This window comes from Gymnogyps californianus, chromosome 10 (assembly GCF_018139145.2).
Source record: "Gymnogyps californianus isolate 813 chromosome 10, ASM1813914v2, whole genome shotgun sequence".
In the NCBI taxonomy this organism is placed as follows: Eukaryota; Metazoa; Chordata; class Aves; order Accipitriformes; family Cathartidae; genus Gymnogyps; species Gymnogyps californianus.
In genome coordinates, this window is record NC_059480.1 from 6603162 (window position 1) to 6625991 (window position 22830).

A 22830-nucleotide genomic window follows, 5' to 3' on the forward strand; every position below is an offset into this window, starting at 1 on the left:
ATTAACTTAATCATTACTTTTGTGTTGAGGTGACAATATACCCTGAGTTTTATTCCTTTACTGTTGCACCTTCAGTCTAAAGAATTACCCGCAATTCGTTTTACTTACTGAAGTAAGTATAGGGTCTGGACAGCTTCATTTAGGAACGTATATAATGCCACATCCATCCCTTAAGACGTAGTACTGTTCTGTTAGATCTTTTAGCTAAAAGTGTTGTCTGGAAGAGTTAACAGATACAAGCTAAATAGCACAGTGAAAAAGTAACCATATACCTAAGTGTATATGCTGAGAAAAGTCAGGTTAAAATACTAATGCTTGGCTACTGTGCTCCTGTTTCAAATATTTGCAATACACACTATTGAAGCTGGGATAAGAATAGTAGAATTACTAGTAAATGGAGAGCTGAGGAACAGAATGTTTAAAAGTGTTTATTGAATTGCTCGATAAATGCAATTTATTAGTATGCACTAGAGCAGGCCTACATCTTGAATTTCAACATACTGAAAACTGATTCTTTTTGTACGGTTGCTGGGTCTACCCTTCTTTCTACATGTAGATGGTCCACTTGCAGTATAAAAATCAAATTAACTTGGAGGACATAGTCCACAGAACTTTATTCCTTTGTTTGGAGTAATTGATTTGGTCATCTAAAAAGTATGTTCACTCATCTAAGATCTCTTCATCCAGATTGATATCTGTGGTATCAATATCCTCCAGATCCAAGTTATCTAAGTCATCTTCCAAGTCCAGCAGCGTCTAGGAAAAGAAAAGACTAGATTAAGGGGATACTAATACATGTTAGCCAGTTTATATGATGTATGATTCTGTATGATGTATTTGCACATTCTGCGAAACATGAAGCTGAGGCAGTCAGGTGAAACATAAATGTTGTTAAATTAAGCTGTAGAGAGAAGCTGCCTTCTTGGTAAGAAAGCATCTCTCAGAGTTGCAACTTTTTACCACGTTCTGACCAACTGTGTTTGGACTTCACCCTTTGTTCCTTGTAAATCCACAAGGCTGTAGGAACTGGTCTATATTACTGTGTGCAGTTTCTGCATGCAACAGGAAGGGATCCACACACTGTACTGGTCCTAAGCTGTCTGGGTCTATTAATGTATAAAGTGACATTTTCTAGTAGCTTGGTTTAATCACATTATTAGTTGAAGTCTTCAATGTAAAATGAATTTAGTGCTTGTACTTCATGAAAATGTATTTCAGTACCTTTTGATCTCTTGTTGGAAGTAGATCAGAATTCTGCAAAACTGTCTTCATCACTTCTTGTTTAGGAGATGGAACCTGTTCTTCAGCCTTTTTCTAATGAAAAAGAGATTCCTTAAGTTCTTTTGAACTTAAATTCTTTTAACAAAAGCAAGTAAACAACAGCAGACCTATAATCCCCCTTCTCCTGGTGGTTCCCTTTCAAAAAGTTTCCCTCAGTAATTCTTGAACGACATCTTGACAACCAGTAAGCATTCCAGTCCTCACTCTGCTGGAGACTACCATTTCCCCACCCAGTTTATTTAAAGCAGTTGACTACGGAACTGATACAGTGAAGCAGCCTTCAGAAAGTATCAGTTAATTTCAAATACCGAAGTGCTGTTAGAAAGCAAGTGATTTTCAAGGTCCTCAGCAGGAAAGAGATTAGGTTACTTGAGATTGTCACAGCAGTTTTACCAAAGGTGGTAAATCTTAGTACTGTTGCTGGGCTGTGTGTTCCATACCCTATAGTCGTTTAACACTTACCCTTCTCTCTTCACTGCTGCACAAGTTTTATGTTAAGATAATTCATCGGTTAGTACCATTACCAAAGCAATGGTACTATTCAATTAACCGTATTTAGATTAATTATATAATTATCTCCTACAAAACTTCCCATATTCAGCCTCAGCTGTAAGACACAACTGTTTTTTAAGGACTTCTACGCAGTCATTAACTGAATGCAAAGATATGCTTCTAACATTAGTGGTCTTGTTTTCAGCTTCTAATGCAAGCTATTTCTACCTTGTTTTAGACAACTTCTGCAATGCTATTTCTGTATCTTCTTTAACAAATGTGCACACAAGTTTGATTTAGCTTTAATGATACTTGCTTTGATACACAAGCAGCAAATAGTCACTAAAGCTACTGGAAAGTAAGCAAACTGAACTGTCAATGAAGTTTTGTAGTGCATGTCCTATGAGGTAAAAATACAGAGACAGAATGGAGAGTTGTGACTTTGTTTCTCCCTCAGTTTCCACTACAGTTTTTAGAAGTTTATAGCCTCAAAGAGCTGTCATTGTCTTTAAGAAACTCTCACGTTCTGATTTTCATGTTCAAATATAAAGTGTATTAGTCACGAGCAAGAATTAGAGGTTGTCATCTTCTGTTTAAGCTCTGAAAAGCATTTTAAGTGTTCATTTCAATCTGTATGCTTATACCTTATATTTAAGTCATGTGTTTTCTGCATAATACTTGGACAACTGAGGTGGTAAAAAAAAAATCAGTTGGAGTTACTTCAGATATTGATTAGAACATATTTTGAAGTAATTCAGCAGGATTCCTAGTCAGTGTGCAACCATGCACACTAGCAAAGAATATAAAGCATTTTTAATTGCTGTAATATGCACAAGTTTCCAGGTTCCAACTACTGAGCTTTTAGAAAACTAGCAGCAGTTGAGGCAGTGTTTGTGTGTGCAACTGAAATTGTTTTTCTGCAGGATGAATTCAATGGTAAGACTCTACAATTACTCACACTAACAAAAGATGACCGAAGATAAGCAACCACACAAAAGAAATAATTTCACAGTCAAGAAGTCAGTAGTAGTTACAGAAGTACATTAAGAAGAGTCTGAGGCAAAAGAACATGGAACTCAGCTGCAACGCTTACAGTCAAGCCAATAAGAGCAATAATTTGTCCATTATTGGTGGAATATTCTCCAGGGTAGATGTTACCGTACAATAGCAAAGTTGCCTCTTTCTTAGAATTCATCATTTAGTAGTAACACTGACCTGAGATGCCACTACTCCAGAAGGCTCAAATCCTTTTGCTTCTTCAAGTAAGTTTCTTTCTTCATTTGGCTAAAAGTAAAAAAAAACAAACCAAACCCACCAAAACATATGTTCACAGAATGTTTAAGTGGTTGCACTGACTTGCTTAAAGCTGATTTTATACAGCACCAAATGTTTTTCTTCTAGAGACAATAAGAACTCCCACTTCTTACTTACAGTGACAAGGGGGTATTCCCTGGCTGGCCGCAAGTCAGCAAGACTTTCTTTAACATACTCTTCAGCAACAAAAGCTTCCTTTAAGCCAGGGAAAAGATTTTCATATTCTGTAGGATCAGCAAGGGACTCAGCAGCTTTTTGATTGACTTTAGAGAGATTCTCCCGCCACAGTTTAACAACCCTGGAGATCCAAACCATATTTGTTATACACAGCTGATTCTGACAACACTATGCATGCTCTGCATATGCTTTGAAGTTACCTTGAAACTTGGCTTGGCAAGTATGTCCGTGCAAGAAAAGCAGCTTCTGGGAGACGCCCGGTTTTAATCAGGAGTTCCAAACATGAATCAAGCCTAAAACATTTTAAAATGTGATTTTAACCAGTAAATTTAATAAAGACAAATTTTTGTATTAGATTAGCTGTTTATTCTGTTACATTGAAATGCTTTCATTTCAGATTTTGAAAGTAGCAGCCATCATAAAATAGAATCAGCTTTCTGAAAAGGTACCTGACACAACCTTTCTCCATGAAGTTCTAAGTTAGCTGTAGTTGACCATTCGAAGAACCTGAGGTTCTTTGCACTTGGGAAAGCAGAACCGAACAATCTGAATCTCTTGCTTGCTACTTACTTTCCCTGCAGGAAGTAGCTCATAAATGCAACATTGTTCTTGCCATCTTTTGCTGCTCCTTCAGCTAACTTATTCACCATGTTAGCATTTCCTGAAGCTGTAGCCAGAAGCAGTAGTCCTCCGTAGTCTTGTGCATGGTGGAGACACTCCTGGGCTAAGCCAAACTGGCATTTACTAATGGCAAGCTCAGCAAGTTGCTTCCATTTCTGTTCTGACTAATTGTACAAAGAAGGGAGAGGGAGGGAAAGAAAAAAAAGAAAAAATAACCCTCATTTTTGAACAGCATTTAAAGATTTTCAGAGCATTGAATATGAAAATCTAAGTTTGCTTGTGAAGGTACTGTATCCCATCATTACACTTGTCTTCCCTTTGAGATACTATGATTACTGCAGCTTCACAGCATGACACAGTGAGTGTTATATGCAGATCATTACACAGCTATACCATTACATAAAATAAACAGTTTTTCATTAAACATGGAGGAAGGAGGTAGAAATAACTTTGGAAATTTAAACAGTAACAATCTCTTAAAGCTCCCAAGTTAACCTTCAGAATGTAAGAAAGGCATTTGTGTCTGTAAGTTGACATTCCTTACCACTAACTTCATTATTTTACAACAGGAACTGTGAGATCAATTCTCTGAATAATGGCTATGGGACAAATCACTGCCTGTCAGTCTTCCTAGTGCATGAGTCTAAGTTTGCCAAGGCTGGAACAAAGGCCTAAAGGCTTCAGTCCTGTCATTCCTCCTCTCACTGTTAAATACTGGAGATTAAGGCTTGGTTCTTGGTTCAAGCTCTGTATTCTCCCGGAGTTCTGTAGCTTTCTGAGCAGACAATATTCTTCTGTCCCCATCCCACAGCTTAGATTCCTTTAAATTATAGGCAGAAGAGCTTCATCGAGGAAGTTGGAAGTATTTATATAGTGTTCAGGGACCTGTACTGCATCCCCACATACCATTGTCTTTTCTTACAGGGCTCTTAGATTCATGCTAATACTCAGAATTAGTATGAATCACCAAAAATTATATGTTTACCTCTGCTTCCACTGCAAGCTGATACGCTATTTTTAATTCTCCAAGTTGAAGAGCAAGTTCAAAACGGTGCTCTGGATCTGTAGATACTGCAAGAGCTTGTTGTTTGAAGCCCTAAAATAAAAATCTGAAAGTAAAGCTGTGATCTGTCAGGTCAAACAGCATCCTAGATGTTCTAACAAAAACCCTCTAAACAGAAGGTTACGGTATTCTCAAATAAATACAGATGATTAACAAGAGTTTATGCTTACAGATAACATGACTGGGTTTTGCTTAGCAAACTCAATTAGAAATGTGAATAAACGGATTTATTAAGTTCTGGATAACTAAGCAGTAGTGTCTTACCTGTTTTTCAAGAAAATGTGCAACTCTGGTTCTCTGTTCTTTTGGAATTGTGGGAAGAACTTTGTCAGCCATACCGAAATCTCTTCTCATCACAGCAGTTTGATATTCAAGCACTGAGACCAGCAAGGAGTAGCTAACAATGTTTAGCTCTTTATCACCCAAATAAAGTCGGTTGTCCTTAGGGATATACCCCAAAAGATACATTGTTCTGAAACAAAACAAAGAATATTCATCTTGAATAAATCCAATACCAAATAGTCTATAAAAAAAATCCAATAGTTCTTACAGTAGCAAGAATACTCACATGAAAAATTCTACTTTTACTATATGTACACTTTCACATAACACTGTTTATTCCCTCCAAGATTACATTACTGCCTCAGAACATACATTAGCATGATATATAAGAAAAAGTAGTAATGCATGTCAAGCAGGTGACAAAGTTCACCTTGTCCTAACCTCGTTGAAAGAACCTTTAACGCTTGCTTATAACCCGATGCAGCAACTTACCTGTCTAAATGGGCAATAGTGACAATTTCTCCTCCAACATAGTAGTTGAGTCTGTTCACAGAACTGGTGTAAATAAAGCAGTCGCCTACCCACAAGCCTGTTTTCACAATCTCTTGAATCTCACCAAGAACCTGCAAATTAAGTTTGATTTCATTAGATATATAAAAAGGTTCTTTTAGATAGCAGTAAGACTATTGCAGTTTCAAATTAAATTTAATATTCTATACTTAAGTAAATAGTTGGGCAAGTTACAAAAATAAGTTTAGATACAGACTGTAAGTACATAAATGATGCTTTTAGTTTTACAAAAATGCTGTAACATGAAATCTCTACCTTAATTCTTAACTAAGCCAATTATAAGTCTAGGAAACAAGCACCAAACCAAGCATTAAGCAAGATAATCAAAGACAACTTTCCTTCTGAAATTTTTGTTTCTGACATTTCACAGCATGAGGTTTTTTCACTTCTTCTCAAACTTCAATAACATTTCAAAACTTGAAAATTGCAGAAAAAGTTTAAGCTACATAAACGTACTACCCAAAAGTGTGTTTTAAAAGTAACCTCTATAACTCTGTGAGAATAGTAAACAGATGTCTGAAGAGAAATGCAGGCATCAAGGTCTGTCACGCTGGGATTCAAACAGGGGTACTCTCCCCAGGAACCCAAATAAAATGATTAACAGTGTTCCTCAGGCAGATGTATATAAAATTTAATAGGACTACGTTAAGGACTCCCCTCTACTCTGGGAAGACTTGCTTCCATGATCTCTAATCCTATTCCATTTTTTAAATAGAAGGTACCTCAAAAGCATCTTCAATTCCATCTTCAGTGACACCTTCATGTGTTTCTTGGGCGGCTGCAACTTTTTCTGATAGGTATTTCAGAATGAAGAATGACTCTTCTGTAGCAATGCAGACAAGCTCACCCGAGTCAGACCAGAAAATCTGTATCATCAGAATCAACAACAGCACTGTTTCAACAACCCCAGGTTAAGAAAGGAGGATGTATAAATTAAGGTTAAAACATACTAACTCTAACAGAAGCTTTAGGACCTGAGAAGCCAACACATACACGGATTTTTTTCCCCCTTCTGCTACAGGACTCAGATAAACTTAAGAGGTTATTACTTTATGCTTGACAGCTTGGCTTCATTCCAGAAAATCAGCAGTCTAGTAAAAAAATAAAATCAGTAAACACAGACAGGTAAATATCTTTAGTCCCATCTAGAAACTTACATGTTTGGGCTGAATTTCAATTCTGCGAATCAATTCTGTGTTTTCCCAATCATAGAATGCCAAACCATTAACAGATCTGACCCCCAACAGGAAGCCACCATAGATGCCTGCAAGAAAACAAAGGTGGAAGAAATCCACATTGTGCAAAAAAATGCACCAACATATCTATTTTAAAAGTAAACACTTACCTTCTGCTCCAAAATCAGGTTTGAATGACTTCTTCTCTTTGAAATTTTTAAATATCTTTACAACACTGTTGCTCTCCCTAATTGCGTATCTAAATAGAGATTGCATTGTAAAAAAAAAAAAAAAAAAAAATTATTCAAGCTTCCGAAGTAGCAAATTACTAAGACTGTAAGCTGCTACAAGACAACTGCATTTGATTTACCTTCAAAAATTAGCAGAGCACTACAAATGGAAAATTTTAAAGCAGGACAGTTATTGAAAGTTCACTATCCACACAGGTTTTAGTCTTCAGGCCAGTTTACCGTTTGTACAGCCTGAAAACTAGCAGCAGCAAATTTCAGTTAATACAAAGGGAAAAGTGTGCAACACTTACTCTGAAGAATCATGCGCCCATACAAACTCCTGTGCAGAACCAAAGCTCTTGTTTCTCAAAGCCATAGCTGTGTAGATGATGTATTCACCATCACCACACACTACTACAAACCTAGAGCATGAGAAAGATGCATCTGTCAGGTATCTGTGTTCAGTTCAATAGGCATGATCGAGCAGACAAATTATCTTACAAGTTAAAGGCCCCTAGCCCAATATAATCACTGCAAATGCAGACAGAATAAAAGAGCTTTGCATATTCCAAAAGTGTCACAGAACCGGATTTTTCCCTGTGTCATGTTGCTAGCTACTTGCTATTCCCTCTTCCTTCTGGTCTCCACTGAGCGGCTCTTGTGCCTTGTATCCCTTTACCTTTTCTTTTAATTTAGCTTATCTGTTAACAAAAAACAATTCAAGAGAAGTGATAAAAGAATGTGGTTTGCTGCTACTACCTTAAACATTTTGCTTGCACACTTCTTCCCCAACCTACAGTGTTCAGCTTCTCTGTTTAAGCTGTGAGCTCTTATAGGCGAAGCCCATCTATTACTCTGATTTTACAGTGCCTGGCTTCGATATACCTGTTCGCCACCAGCACACATGCAACTCATTTTTTTAATCCAAAAAGTTTCCCAATGCAAAAGAAAAAAAAGGACATTTTTTCAGAATGTCAGAAATTTTTAAGTATTTTGTTCTAAAATCTATTACCGTCCATTAGGGTTGTGCTGAATTGTCTGAGGATAGATTTCACAGCTCCCCATATCCTTTACAGCCAGTGGCAATCTTTCTCCATCTTTGATTTCAGCATCTCCCATCGCTTTCAAGTTAGCCTGTTGGACTTCTGAATGTTTAGCCCAAATAATTTTTCCATTTGCATCCATGGACATGGCAGGTTCTTCACGACCAAGCTAGGAAGTGTAGCGTAAGAGTTTAGCAGATGGAGAAAATACATTCTTGATTTTCTTTTCAGTTGAACATATCTAGTGAAATACCCTGGCTCTGTCTAAAAATGCCAAATTTTCAGTATTTTACATATTATCACAGAATCAGAAATCAGTTGCTCTGTACACAGGACAGTGATGAATAACCATTTCTCATTTCAAATTATTAATTGTACCTTAACAATAATGCTGCCTTCATCATATCCCAAAGCCACATTATTGGATCCTCTTAAACTGGCCACACACCACACTCTCTCCATACCATAGTTGAGGGTACTTTCCAGGCGGTAAGTGCTTGAATGCCAAATGCGCACAGTTCCTAGAGGAAAAAGAAAGAAATACATGTCTTACCTCTTCTCTCAATGCGAGGGCAGGAGGTGTGTAGCCACACCACAAGAAGAGTTCTCCCATAAGTTCTTCCCCTGTCCTTTATCTATCAGAAAATACAAAATTACCGTCTTCCGAGCCTGTGATAATGATAGGCAATTCAGGATGGAAGCTGACACATGACACATTTTGAGCATGTCCTTCCAGTGTTTGTACACATGTTTTATTCTGAAAAAAAAAAAAAAGAGTTGGAAGTACAGGTAATAAACTCGTTGCTACATTTTTACCTTAATTTCTTAAATAATCTCTCCCCAAATCCAAAATTTATCTGAAAACATATTTCTCTAGATTTCTTCCAATAACATTTATTTCTAAAATGCTCAAATAGCATTAGACATTAAAAACTATGATTGTATTAAGCTAATTTCTCCTCCCCAGAAGAAAATATTTATTTCCCTTGACATAGTTGTTTTCCCTCTATTTTCAGATGGGTTTTTCCCTAGAAGATATGCTTTCTCAGAGCTACGTAGCACAACAGATTAAAGCAAGATAGAAAGCTGAGAAAAAAAAAAAAAAATCAGAGTGAAACATCTATCTGAATCTAATTACAGGTGAAGCTAGATCCAATATTGTCTTTGTTAAGAATGTTCATTCACACAGTTGTGAAAGAAAAGTCTACTCTGCTTGAGACAACTAAGATTAGACTATGTAACTGATGTATACAACTGTACATGGTGGCAAAATTTCAAGCACTGTTATGTAACAGTCATTACTGCAGTGCCTACTTAAATTAACAGCTCTAGCTTTAACTTCTGAGCTTGGATTTACTCCAGGGCAATATGCTTTAACAACCAGAAAGTACTATCTAACAAATTCCGTCTTGCCCTTCTGGCCATTCATACACTTGTACACAGGAAGAACTTAGGAGCTCTAGGTTCCAGCAACAGAACTGAATCCCTGGGTTCAAGCTCTCTTTCCTGTAGAGCACTCAAACAAGTCACTTCATGACCTCTGCAAATTTTCAAGTAGAAGCACACGCACGTGTGTGCATGCACACATGCGCCTGTGTAAATGTACATACGATGAAAAAGACAACAGGGAAGGGAATGAACAAAAAAGGAAAAAAATTAATGAGAAGTGAAAGGATGGAAAGAGTGATATTTGAACATAGAAGAGGAGCACCTTAAAGCACAAAAAAAGAAGTCCAAAAGGTAGAAATTACTACGTTACAAGAAAAAACCTAATGCTAATAATAGAAACTTTATGCCAAATTTAATTCTACTAATTAACTTTGAGGTTATTTAAATTCACAGCAGGTTTTCTCAAGGGTTAACAAATTTTTTTTTTTTTTAAATGAAAAATATGTCATGAAATATGTCCCCCCCACTTCCTTCTTTCCAAGGAAAGATGAGGAAAATCTGTTGGTGTATTCAAGCCCTTTTCCTCTTTTTCTGTTTCTTCACTAATGGTTTTGCTATGGCAGTCTGCACAAAAGTTTATGAAGAGTTGAACACATACCTGGTAGTCCCAGATCTTAACCAACCGGTCATCTGCACCTGAAATGAGATACGGCTTGTCTCCTCCACTGTAATAGTCAATGCAGTTTACTCCTTTCTCATGGCCTTCCAAAGTAAAGTTGGGTGAAGAAGAGCCAAGCTGCCACACCTTCCCAGAAAAAAAAAAACAAACAACAAAACAAACCGAAAAACCCAACCGCACATAGTTATCGGTCTTTTGCATCCAGGTCAACCTTGCCAAACAGAGTAAGTATTTAGATGTACTTTACAATTCCAAAGATACAGCATATGGAATTCCAAAGACATGTTTGTTTTATTAGGTGAAGAACCTGAACAACTGCTTATCAAACTGCCAATCCTTCCCCCCCCCCCCCCCAACAGAAATAACATGCTGAGTTGCACATGCTGTGCTCACATGTCAAAACAATGGAATTTGTTTCTTTCAACTTTTTTTTTAAAGGACATAAAACCCTATAAAACTACTTCTTACAAACAGTGTCTTTGTTTATGAAATTAACTAATAGACCTAGAAAAAGCAATCAACTATTCGTGCATACACAAGTTGCCCCTAGCTGTGTCCTGAATTTTATTTTTTCCAGTTACATTAAATGAATGACAAATCTTATGCTAAATGAAGACTCAAAATTAATCAAATAAAGTTGTAGATATACTACTATTTTCCCATGATTATCACATCAAACCAACATTTATATGCACCTAATCTCAACATCTGAGGACATACAAAATCAAAACCAGCTTTTTACAGCCAATATACTGATAATTTATAGCAATTGTGAGGAAGTCTCACTGCTCAGATGGCTGTAAAGATATTTAGTAATAGTTTCACAGCAAATGAGACTCATCAGGGTCTACCATGAGAAGGCTGAAGACACCTTTGGAAACAATTCAGTAGATAGACAGCCAAAGACATGAAAATAATGGGAGAAACGCCTTTACTGTTTTTGTTTTTTTTTAAATGCACACAGTTAAAGGCTTTACGCACTATATATATATTTTCAATTCTCCCAAACTCCTCATTGACGGTATAACCGTTACTCCTCCCCAATATTTCTGTGCAATCCAAATGGAAATGTAGCACTTAAAGTTTAGAGAACGCACTTCAATGATTAGAGGTGACAGGTAATCTTGTAAATTTACTGAATTACTTAGGAGATGCATAGTAACTCAACCAACGTTCAGGTCTTTGGTCAATAAAAATTCTACTGTTGCACCTGCTTTTAAGAGTTTTGACCCATTGTCCATACAGTATTATTGGTTTGTGTACTCTGTATGATAATTACTTAACGACTAAAAAACCACAAAACAGAGTTTCTCTACCTTGATTGTCCTATCCAAAGAGGCACTGGCAAACTGATTATTGTCTTTTGGGTTTATGACAATCTGCATGACATAATGGGTGTGTCCTTCAAACACCTGAGAACAAGACCATTTTTTATCCCAGTCCCAGAGTTTAATGAGCATGTCATCTGGAAAAAAAAAAAAACCACACCAAAAAAACCAAGCTTCAGTTAGTTTAATATATTCTGATACCTACCTTCCTCAACTACATAATCCTTAATAACTCAAGTTAAAGGCTCACTCATCCCTTCCCCCTTGAAAGGGGGTACTGCTAATACTCCATATATTTTTCATCTGTAAGATTACCAGTCCTTCCTTGCAGAAGGACCACAGGGAGTACAAGTTTCTCAAAAAGATTGTCCAGTAAAATGGTGATAAAACTAAGAAATATATCTGTCTTAAAAAGGGAGATTAAGAATTGATATTAAGGTATTGAATTATTCATCTTAAAATATTGGGCAGATATTAAGGAATTGGACCCATGCTTTCTTCTGCAGCACCTACTCTGATAAGCACTAAGGAACAGTAAGCAAAGACAGCCAAGCTGGCTTCCCAGTACCTTTATTTCAAGTGTAAGTGTATTAGCTTCAACAGAAACACACAGAAATACATGGTGCTTCTGACTCTCAAGGCTCTCTGCATTCTTGCAGAGCTCTGACTGCATTAGTAAGGTTTCCAGGAATGAAAAGGACCGAGTAGCACGATGTAGATGTTCTTGGGCAACATCTGTTGGGATACTGTGATATTCCAATCCTGGGTAACATAGATCGCCTCAAGTAATAGAGAACTCAGCAGTATTTCGGGAAAAAAGATGAAAGTTATCTGTAGCTTCAAGTCAGATTGCCAGCTGAAAACATACTCCAAACCACTACGTAATTTTTTTTAAAAATAGAACTTCAGTGTGGCACTCTCTCAAATAACAGCTAATTAGCACATATATGAACCTTTCCTCTGGCAGGTATTAAGCAACAAGGTTCTTCAGTCTTGTCTGACATGAACATATGCTATTATATTTTAAACTGTAAGTACAGTTGATATTCCATTAAAAAACATGAATGCATTGGGCAAAGAAATAACATGAAATGACAACTGTCATGTTGGCTGCTTGCTCAAGGATTCGTGTTTCAGCAGAAAAAGGAAAAAACATGCAATCTCTCACTAGACAGAAAACAGAAGCCTAAAAATAGCTGGTTAATAAATAAAAAAATATACCAAAGAACTCTTACCGCTGCTTGTCAGTATGAAAGGCTGTGTGGGATGCACAGCAATACAACGAATGTAATCTGAATGTGCTTCAAACATGTGAACTCTTTCCAAGGTGTTATAATTAAAAACTCTAATTTGCATGTCATCCTATGAAAGGAAAAAGCCACCATTAAAATAGCACTCTCTGTATAATACACCTTATATTCAATGCAGAATAGCTAGAAAAAAAACAGTCCACCACTGAAGAGCTTCTAACAACAAGATGCTTAAGAAAATGTATTTTCTGTACATCGCTAATCATACAAATTATACTTCGATTCAGAAGTCTATAAATTACCCAATCCTATTACAAGGCATTTATAAAATGGAATAAATTTCAACTAAAATTTCATTTTTAAAAGATGTATTTAAAATAGTCTTTTGATTTAAAATGAAGGAAAGCGCAAAAATGCTTTTAAAATTATTAATGCTTTATATGAAAATGAAAAGCAAGGTTCTCCAACATAAAATTTACAATGATGTTAATGCTGTGGGACCAGGAAGAAAGAAGTTGTAGCTCTAAGTCAAGTGAAAAGGTGATTTCAATTTTATTTTTTAAAATTGAGATTGGGGGGGCGGGGAGATATTTTTATTTCAGATACAGTATTATTAAAAGCGGTATTCCCAAACCTTTTTATAAAAAAATAAATTTTTAAGAACTATCTGAACAAGAAATAAATCATCAGGTAAAGCTTTCAGAAGTGACCATGAGTCACAAGGCCATCAGAGTAAATGAAACTTAGTGATAAACTCTACAGTACTTGTTTTATCCAAAGCATTTACTTTTCTACTCTGTCTTTTCCTCCTTCACATACAGGCCTGTTTAAGCAGCAACACCTATAGAAAAGACTCTTCAGAATGGCAGAAAAGGACAAGTATGTTCTTTTGAGAACAGCCTATCAGCATAATGAACACACAGAATAAGCAATGACTACTGTCACATTCTCATAGTCACTGACTAAGACTTGGCCCTGTTGCTGAAAGCAGCTGTCTTGCCCTTTCCTTACCATTTCTTGCAACTGCATTGCAGCCTCCCTTAGGAAAGCTAGGACAAATACAGCTGCACACTGAATCAGATCAAGAAACTGATCCAGGTGAAATTAAGTTGATAAAAATAAAAATGAAGACTAACTTTCATCAGTTACTAATCCAGTTCCCATGCAGCTGTTTGAACTCTTGTGCTGCCAAAGAGGCAGTGTCATACTTCTTGGGAAACAGTGCTAACTTATGCACACTAAGTAACTGGGTCATGGCAGCATAACACAATGAAATGACAAGAAATTTTTTACTGTGTATATGGCAGAAGGCAAGAAAAAAAAAACTGAGACAGAAAATTTTAGGCATTACCTCAATTTAGACAAAACACATTCATTCCATCAAGAAAAACGTGTTACCAAAATTAGAATAAAACTATTCCTCTCAAAGTGGACTCATTGAATAAAAGTATTTTTCTAAAGGTAAAACTCTAAAAAATTTATTTTTAATATAACCAAGAACAAAAGTAGAAAGTAACTTCCAAGTCATCTTACATAGCATAGTCAATAGTTTCATCTTAAAGTAGCACTACTAATATTTAGTCAAAATTGGGTGCTGAGTGTGTTCCAGTTGACAGTAAAAGTTGAATCTAGATCTACCTTGCACTACATGCAGAATTACCCACCGTATTAGGTTGCTCTCCTTTGAAATGAAAAGCTTACTTAAAGGAGAAAATTTCTAGGAAACTGTAGTGAAATATTCCTTTCTCTTCTACAAATTCTTATCAAAGTGTATTATTATGTGATGTACAAAGGAATGACATGAAAATGAATTAGAGAAAGTACTACTGCATATGGAAATCACAAGACAACAATAGCTTACAGCTCCTGTAACAACCCAGTTCTTTCTTGCCACGAATTTGGCAGCTCTCACTGGCAGGTCGCACACTTCAAAAGTCTTCACCAGAGTCTAAAAATAAAAATAAGTTTATAGCACTGGAGAAAATATCAGTTTTGAAATCAGCTCTTTATCTTTTCTTAACAGTGTCCAGTATGTTGCCTTTGGCAAGTCTCCAAGAATCCGACAACACTACATGCACACTTTTTAAAAGGAACATAATTGTCCAAGAAGGGAGATACTTGTTTCTGCCGTTCTTTTAACATCACCTTTACGTTCTCCCTTCATTCTTAACCAACCCCACCTCTGAATATTTTTGGAGCTGCTGCCCAATTTCAACTATACTTGATAGACAGGTAGAGGTCTAACAGTTCCTATAACCTTCACAAATATAGATGGCAGGTACAAGGGAGAGGCATCTAATCTTTCAGAAGAAAAGGCATTAGTTTGGAAGGAATCCACAAAGGCGATAAATCTTGAAAAGTAAATTTATAGGAAACGAAACATCATTAAAGTCACAGCTAAAGATATTCCTTGTCTATTATTACAGTGACTTTTCTAATAAGACAGGGGAGAGTACAGTCAATTAGTGCCAGTGATTTAAGATTCTTCTTGTGTATCTAGTACTGAAAAATAGAATTTATACATCTGTTAATTATGAATATTTCATAATAAAGGAAAACCAAAATCATCACCTGCGTTTCATGGTTCCAAACACAGACACTGCCATTGTAAAGGCTAGCCAACATCCATGGTTCTGTGGGATGCAAGTCTACACTCTTCACCCGGTCAGACCGAGCTGTTAGTTTCCGTTTTATATCAAGTCGGAGAGGCTAGAGAGGAAAAGAATTGAGAATACCAAGTTATTCAACATAAAACTGGCACAGAAATATGATGGAAGAAGGAAAGCTGAAGTTAAACCTTAAAATAAAAGGAGTCAACCCCGCTTTTCAGGGAGACAGAAGACTACTACTCTTTTCTATCCATCTGCCAATTTGTTTTTGTAGGGGTTTCTGGAAACATCACATCCCCACCAATGGCAATGGTCCATTTAATTTACTTTTGTGAAATTCAGAATTTTTTCATACTGTAAAAAGTATCTCCAGTGCAGTCAAAAAAAAGATGCACATGTTCCTGGTGTCCCTGAACTACTAAAGCAAAGCAAAGAGAATTTACTTCTAATAAAAATGATAGAAAATGAATCTTCCTGCTACTTCACCTGAAAAACCAGGTGGAAAAGCCAGTTATCACAACGGAACACAACACTTGCCCATTATAAATTTATTTCCGTTCACAATTCCAATATTAAGTTTTAGAATGGAACACTATGTTGCAAAAATTGAGGGGAGGAAAAAGTTTAAGTCTTTCCCTTACAAAGAAGGCTTTGACCTTCCACTTTCATCACTGGCAATGTAAAGCCAGAGTATTTAAAAGGCATGAAGTATAGCAAAGTGATTTTCTAAAATATTTGAGGCATTACAGATTTGTTTAGATGCTCAAAGACTATTGGGCTCACTTAACGCTGCTGACATTTTATCTCAGAGAACTTAATGGGTAACATCCGATCAAAGAATGCTGCACATGTTTAGTAGCAGAATAAAATTAATAAAAACTGCAGTTACATATATTAGATGCTATAAGGAGAAAAAGATACCTAGCTATCGTGTGGTACCCATAACTTACGGACATAACATCTGACAGTAGAGAATGAACTTGTGGTTTATTTCTCCTGCCATAAATACTAGAAAAGTAGGCAAGATAATTGCACACAATTCTGTGCTTATCCTTGGAACTGCTCCCATCTACCACTACTAAGGACCAGACTATGGCTGATCTAAGAGGTTAACTGCAACATGCACTCAAAACACTTTGACAACTGTTAGGTTTGATAAATACCACACTGGTAACACGGCCCAAGGCATCTGCTCTGTGACTTCAAACATAATGATACTAGGGAGCTTTCAAGTGCTTTCTTCTTATTAAGTTATTTAACTTAAATCACAGAATAACACTACAACTTCTTCAGGTAGCATGGGAACAGGGAAGCCCAGGTCAAACAGAGCAAGAAGACCCTGCACAGACACCCCTGGCTTGTCCCACCCAGAGCCAAACCCAACTCCCTTATGCAGGGCCAACAGCGTGCAGAAGGGCCCCGTGATGTCCAGGCCTGGCTCCGGGCTCGTCCTGGCGGGGCGGCTGCTCAGGCCCTCACCCCTGCAAGGCCTCTTGCTCTTCCGTTCACGTCCCATCGCGCTGTTTTTCTGGTGCCGCGGGGGGAGCCGGTCAGAGCAGCAGCTGCGCTGTGCCAGGCTGAGCTACCTCACTGAGGCCATGTAAAAACAGCTCAGGACTGATTTTTCAAGCCTCCTGCACCGGAGGCTTGCGCGCAGTGCGCTCAGCCAGCCCTGCTGCAGCCGGTCATTAACGGCCGCGGCACCCACCGGGGCAGCCCCCCAACCTCCCCCCCACCCCCGCCCGGGCAGCCGCCCGCTCCGGGCCGGGCCGGGCTCCCGGGGCCGGAGGCCGCCCCGTCGTGCTCCCCGGACAGCAGACCTCGCTCGCGGAGCGGCCCCCGGACTCACCATGGCCCCGCGTCGCCCCCGCCGCAGCGCCGACGGCTGAGGTGTCGCTGCGCCCCGGGAAAGCTCCAAGCCTCCGACGTGGAGCTTCCGGACCTGCCGCTCTCGCGAGAGCCGCGCCGGGAGCTCCCGGGTCTCGCGAGAGTGAGACGAGGCCGTGGGATGCCGGGATATGTAGTCAACAGCCCCTCGGCTGCGCGTCGCGGGGCAGGCTGGGAGTTGTAGTAGCCGCGCGCGGGAGCGCGCGCCCCGTCACCTCAGAGCGGCTGTAACGGCCGTTGCGGTGCGCGTGGTGGCAGCTGAAGTGAGGAGGCGCTCACTGTCCCAGCCACAATCCTGTGTGCCACCTTGGACCTCTCAATTAGATGATGGTGGTGGAGAGCTAGTGGGCTCTGCCCAGTTGTGAGTGACCTAGAGAAGGGCAGGGTCCTCCAATCCCCTTTGCCTGCTCAGTGTGGTCTCTCAGTGTAGATAATGGTGACATTGGTCAGAGGGGCCAGGTCCTCAGTGGTGAGTGTGACAGGGGCCTGAAGCAAGCCACTGGAAGGAGCCCAGCTTGCCTCTCTCACTCAGCAAGAAAGACGTGAGCCTGGTCAGTCCTGCAGACCTTGTAGATGTGAAAGGCTATGTGACACATTGCTCCTCTTCTTAATCTTTTTGTCAGCTAAAGCTACAGACGCTGCAACCCCAAACAGCATCTAGTAGAAACGTTATGGGGAATGTGAGATTTTGGGAAGGACCAAAGCACAAGGAACCGCTGCTGAGAAAATTTCTCCTAGCACTGCTGCCAGATTGAAGTTCCATCTTTAATTAAAAATTGCAACCCCCACATTTCATTGTATAAGGGAGAGGAATAACACAGAGGATATTTATATTCATTGGGATTCAGTTAAAGAAAATACTCCTTTTGATACAAGTGTTCACCTGGGGATTAGGAGACCCGTGTGCTCTATCCTACAACACAGTAAGAAGGATTACATTGCCCTGGAGTGTTTACAGTTTGAAGGACACAAACAAACGAAGGGGTGATGGAGAGATTACTTCAGCTCTTGTTATTTTCACTCCAAGAGAGCAAAGATAGAAAAGACAGACACTTAAAATTCAAAAAAATACAAGCTGGACGGAAATAAGTGGGAAGAGAAATGCCTGAAGCAAGAAAAGGGGCACAATGTTGTCAACCATTATGGGTGAGTTTAGACTTTCAGCTTTCTTTAAGGCTTTCTTTTCACTTTCAATTCATTATATTTGTGATTGTAGAATAACGCTTAAAACATTTGAGTACAGAATTTCAGGATGTAGAATCTGGATAAGCTTCCTTAAAAGTAATCATTTGAGTAAAATTTATGACTTTTTAGTCTAATTCATGATTTTTAGACAGCTGAGGTGGAACACTGAAAGAACAGGCTGGAACACTGAAAAAAGAGATGTAGGGGAAGGATACCCATATTAGAGAATGTAGATAGTGGGGGATGAAAAGCACACATTGTATATTTTTCCTTGAAAAACTCAACGAGGTCCTGTCCAGAGAGAGATGAGGGTATTACAGGGGAATCAAAGACAGCAAGGAAGGTAAGTGAAAGATGAAGGAATAGAGCTTGTTAGTCAAGAAAATAACAGCAGGGAAAGGAAGAAATTACTTTGCTGTTAGTGTCTCCTGGGAAGTTGTAATAATAGAACAACTAAAGTGCAGAAAAGAGGCACAGGGTGTAAGCCAAGGCTGACCGTACAGTAGGAGCAAAGCAATGAAATAAAGCAATGAAATTAAGAATAAGAAATATCCCTCACAGCTGTTGGAGGCAAGGGTACCAGTTCTGAGTCAAGAAGACCATGATCCACAAATTACTGGAAATTAAATGGGTATACAGAGGAAATATTACTATGTGTTTGTTTTCCTTTCATATTCTTTCCTATATATCCTATACTAGCCACTGTTTCGCTGAGGGTTATATACAAAGTAGCTGGAACCATGGGGAGTCTCTAGGAAGACTTTCAATACAAACATGAAATAAGAAGAAAATCTCTACTTCGGGTTCTTTTATGTGACCCAACAGCTATTCTTATGCCTATTTACTGAAAGATATTTTTCAGGTAAAAAAAACCAACACAATGTTTTCTTCCAGAGTAGTGGAACAGAGGAAACTTTGCTTCTTGTGGGCATTGTCCTGTTCTGAAAGTTCCTCATTGCCCCTTTCATACCCCTGCCTGTTTGGCTATGCAGCAGCACTTGCCGCAGCTTACCTGGAGCAACATACATGCATGCTGGGCATTTGGCTATTTTCTCCTGGGCCTGAAAAAAATCTAGCATTTTCTTTACCTTGGAGGAAGGACACAAACTTGGGTCTGTCTGTCTCCTGTTACTTTTGTGGCTACTTGGTATCTTTAAGACCATAGACAGGGAAAGGGGGGAGGAGAGAATGATGTAGGGCAAATGAAGAGATGGCTACAGATCAGTAGAGTGCAATCATATGCCTTGCTTCCTTAAGAAACCAGAATAAAGCTGTACATAATATTTACAATGCAGTGTCTAGTACCGTTCTACAATTGTCATCTTGTTAGAAACACGAACAGCATTTCTGTGAAGTGTGGATATGCGTGTGTAATGAAGTATATAATAAAGGAAGTGGTAATATGGTGTTGCAGGACACATTTCCTGTAGGTGCAAAGCTACTTTTAAATCTCTTGGAAGTTCTCGACACAAAGCATTAAAAAGGACCTTTTTTATTAAAAAAAAAAAAAGATATTCTAAACAACTTGCCGGCTAAGTGCTAGTAGTTGAACCAATTGCATTCTGACACATTAAATTTTGTAAAACTAAAGAATGGACTGGATTTCTGTAATAGAGGAATTCTGCACATTTTTCTTGTTGGTGATTTAGTTAGAACACAGCAGCTATAATGGGATTGTAACAAGAGAGACAACAGTTGTAAGGAGGAAGCAACTATGGTACTGTTTCAGCCTACTGGTAATTTCTTCTTTACAAGGCTCTTGCTTCTCGGGATAGCCAGTCCATTTGACCTTACTTTTCTGAGATTTCGGCTTAGATCCTCTTGGCTATGAAATTATTGGCAGGTTTTGAATTTGTATGGCAATAAAAAGTTTTCTGGAAGCAGGACAGAGCATTTTAAGATAAAAAATAGTACAATATCGTTCTTCCAAAGAAAAATGTTAACGTAGTTTGGGATACCAATAACAAGGACCTATAGTTTATCCTCAGTGTACCAAATGAATATTAACAGAGAAGGGGAAGGCTAACAATAAAACACCAGTCCACTTTCTTTTTCTCTCAGGTAAAGACTAGAGGTCTGGAAATAAGAGCCATATCCATATGGCTCATTCCATGTGCTTGGAAATTCATGTTCAGGCAAAAATCTACCAGATGCTTTTAGCTAGATCCATACCTGGTGTAATAAATACAGTGTGTGGTGCTGCTTGTTCCAGTAGGCAGCTCAGTCCTGAGGATTCAATATTTCTTTGCCTTGATTGTTCTAGCCAGGACACCACCCCTGTTATGTAAATTCTTTGTTTCTCCAGACTTCAGCCCCTGCTTATTTTCTTAATGGGGATATGTGGCACCTCCCAGGATCACTGCATTTCACTTTGGGGCTCAGTTCGCTAGCATCTCTGAGCTTGACTAATTTTGTTATCTTGAGGTAGTATTATGGATGGCTTACTAATTCCCTAAGTATTCTGTGAGTTATCTTGTTACCTGAATTACTGTATTATTCTCATTAGATCCTTTCTTTTAGAATATACAGAGGCTTTTATATATTTATGGCAACTCCATAGTATTGTAAAGTGTTTATTTCGTATGTAAAATTAATGTGAAGCGCTGTTCATTGCCAGGAGTTAATACTTGCAGTGCAGTGAACTGAAGTAAAACTCATTGCAGCCTTAACTTGGAAGATAGTAAAGATTGATGGAACACAGTGGGTTTAAAGAAAAGGTGTTACTAACATGTAGGTGGCAGAGCTGTGAGACAAACCCCACTGTAAATCTGAATTAAAAGCTCCCTTGAAACTATAGTATTTGATTTTGTTGCAGATCAGGGATACAGTAGTGTTGTGGAATGTGGTTTTTCTCTTTCAGTCCGAGATGCCCAGCCTTTGTCTCTTCTCACTCTCTTGGAAACATACTAGCCTTGGACACAATCCTGACTCATATACAGAGATCAGAGTATTAAACTCACTAGGATAATGAGGAATTAAAATGCCAGTAAAGAAATCAGAACTTTTAGCAGAACTGTCAAAACTGTAGAGTTCATATTAGAAAAGAATAATCCCGTCCTCTCCAAAACCTGCAACCTGCCAGTAGCAGCCTGATGGTGCATAAACTCATAGTTTCAAAAGATGGTTGTTGCTTCGGATACAATCATATATGTGGTGCATACAGAAAAAATAGATACTGCAGTATGTAAAGAAGGGATTGGAAGTTTTATATTTGAAGTCACCTAAAATAATATCACCTGACACTTTCATTACAGGCCTGCCTTTTCAACTTACAATTCTGCCAAACTTCAGCTGTGTGAGTTTAGATTTTTTTGTATTGGATGTCTTCATCTGAACAAGGGACCTATGTCAGCTTGTATTTTCAAGTTTCAGTAGAAAGGTTTAGTAATTTTTTAAAAGGTATTAAGGGAGCATAAAATACCAGCTTCTTTAAAATCAGCAACAAGATAATCGTCAATGGTTTTAGCAGCATCTGATATAGACTTAATTTAAGCAGAAAATATAACATAAAGTATTAATCGTGGTAGCACAGTAAGTTACGCACATGCTAATAATGAGGAGAGAGATGTCCATAAACAGGGAACTCAGACAAAAAAAAGGTTATCAGTGAGAGTGAATGAAGTGTTGTACATAATATAAAGACTCCAGTTCTTACCCTTTTGTGCTAAAGCTTCTTTGAGTACATTTGATTCATTAGATAAGTGCTATCTTTATGTCATTTATGTAATCACTTGGCAGGAATGATCTTGATTGACCTGCTAGTGCTTCTGATCTATTAACACTTGCTTCTTCATGTTTTATTTTCTGGAGGCCATAGTCACAGTTTTGGCATGATTCCACTTCCATTAAGATCGGTGGCAAAAGGGCAGGCCTTGAAACCATAGAAGTGGTTTGGAATGCAGCAGTATATATCCTCCCACATATTCCAAGTTTAGAGCATATAATTTCTTTTTTTATCAGATTTACAATGCCTTCCACTATACCTGAATGTTGGTGTTAATGTTCTTTTATTGAGTTTTGAGGCTTCAGATAAACTTATTCCATTTTCTCTGCTCTTCTTTAAACCGATCTGTCAAACTATTTCTAAGATCTGATTCAGCAAGCAGTTTAGTTTGCCCTGAATATAGTCTTGAGATAACATAAACTAGAAAACCTATAAAATTATTTCTTCTTGTCTGAGGAGTATCAATCCAATAGCTACTTAAAAATTTCAATAGCAATATTCATGATTTCAGGACAAAAATATTAATTTATT

The 22830-nt window shown here is 38.2% G+C and overlaps 1 protein-coding gene across 2 annotated transcripts; it reads right to left on the reverse strand.

Moving 5' to 3' along the window:
- Positions 1 to 412: 412 nt before the first annotated feature.
- On the reverse strand, positions 413 to 17400 carry COPB2 (COPI coat complex subunit beta 2). 2 transcript variants are annotated; one of them, XM_050902248.1, is made up of 22 exons: positions 17353 to 17400; positions 15466 to 15603; positions 14756 to 14842; positions 12880 to 13006; positions 11633 to 11781; positions 10296 to 10442; positions 8906 to 9005; positions 8627 to 8769; positions 8218 to 8417; positions 7517 to 7627; positions 7146 to 7234; positions 6958 to 7064; positions 6523 to 6666; positions 5723 to 5853; positions 5213 to 5420; positions 4871 to 4981; positions 3835 to 4049; positions 3465 to 3557; positions 3205 to 3385; positions 2989 to 3057; positions 1222 to 1314; positions 413 to 756 (listed from the first exon to the last, which is right to left on the reverse strand). In XM_050902248.1, the coding sequence occupies exons 1-22, from the start codon at positions 17353 to 17355 to the stop codon at positions 661 to 663; spliced, it is 2742 nt and encodes a 913-aa protein (XP_050758205.1). In that variant the 5' UTR covers positions 17356 to 17400; the 3' UTR covers positions 413 to 660. The 2 variants fall into 2 exon arrangements, with proteins under 2 accessions (XP_050758205.1, XP_050758206.1); XM_050902249.1 differs by lacking the exons at positions 12880 to 13006; positions 14756 to 14842; positions 15466 to 15603; positions 17353 to 17400 and adding an exon at positions 12213 to 12467.
- Positions 17401 to 22830: the final 5430 nt, after the last annotated feature.

What these genes read in the sequence shown, in the direction of transcription:
- COPB2 (XM_050902248.1), bottom strand. An exon ending in TTGAAATTCAGCCCAAACAT is followed by an intron (nt 6,667 to 6,957) that starts GTAAGTTTCTAG and finishes CTGATGATACAG; the next exon opens with ATTTTCTGGTCTGACTCGGG. An exon ending in CACATTTTCTTGAAAAACAG is followed by an intron (nt 4,982 to 5,212) that starts GTAAGACACTAC and finishes TTTTTATTTTAG; the next exon opens with GGCTTCAAACAACAAGCTCT.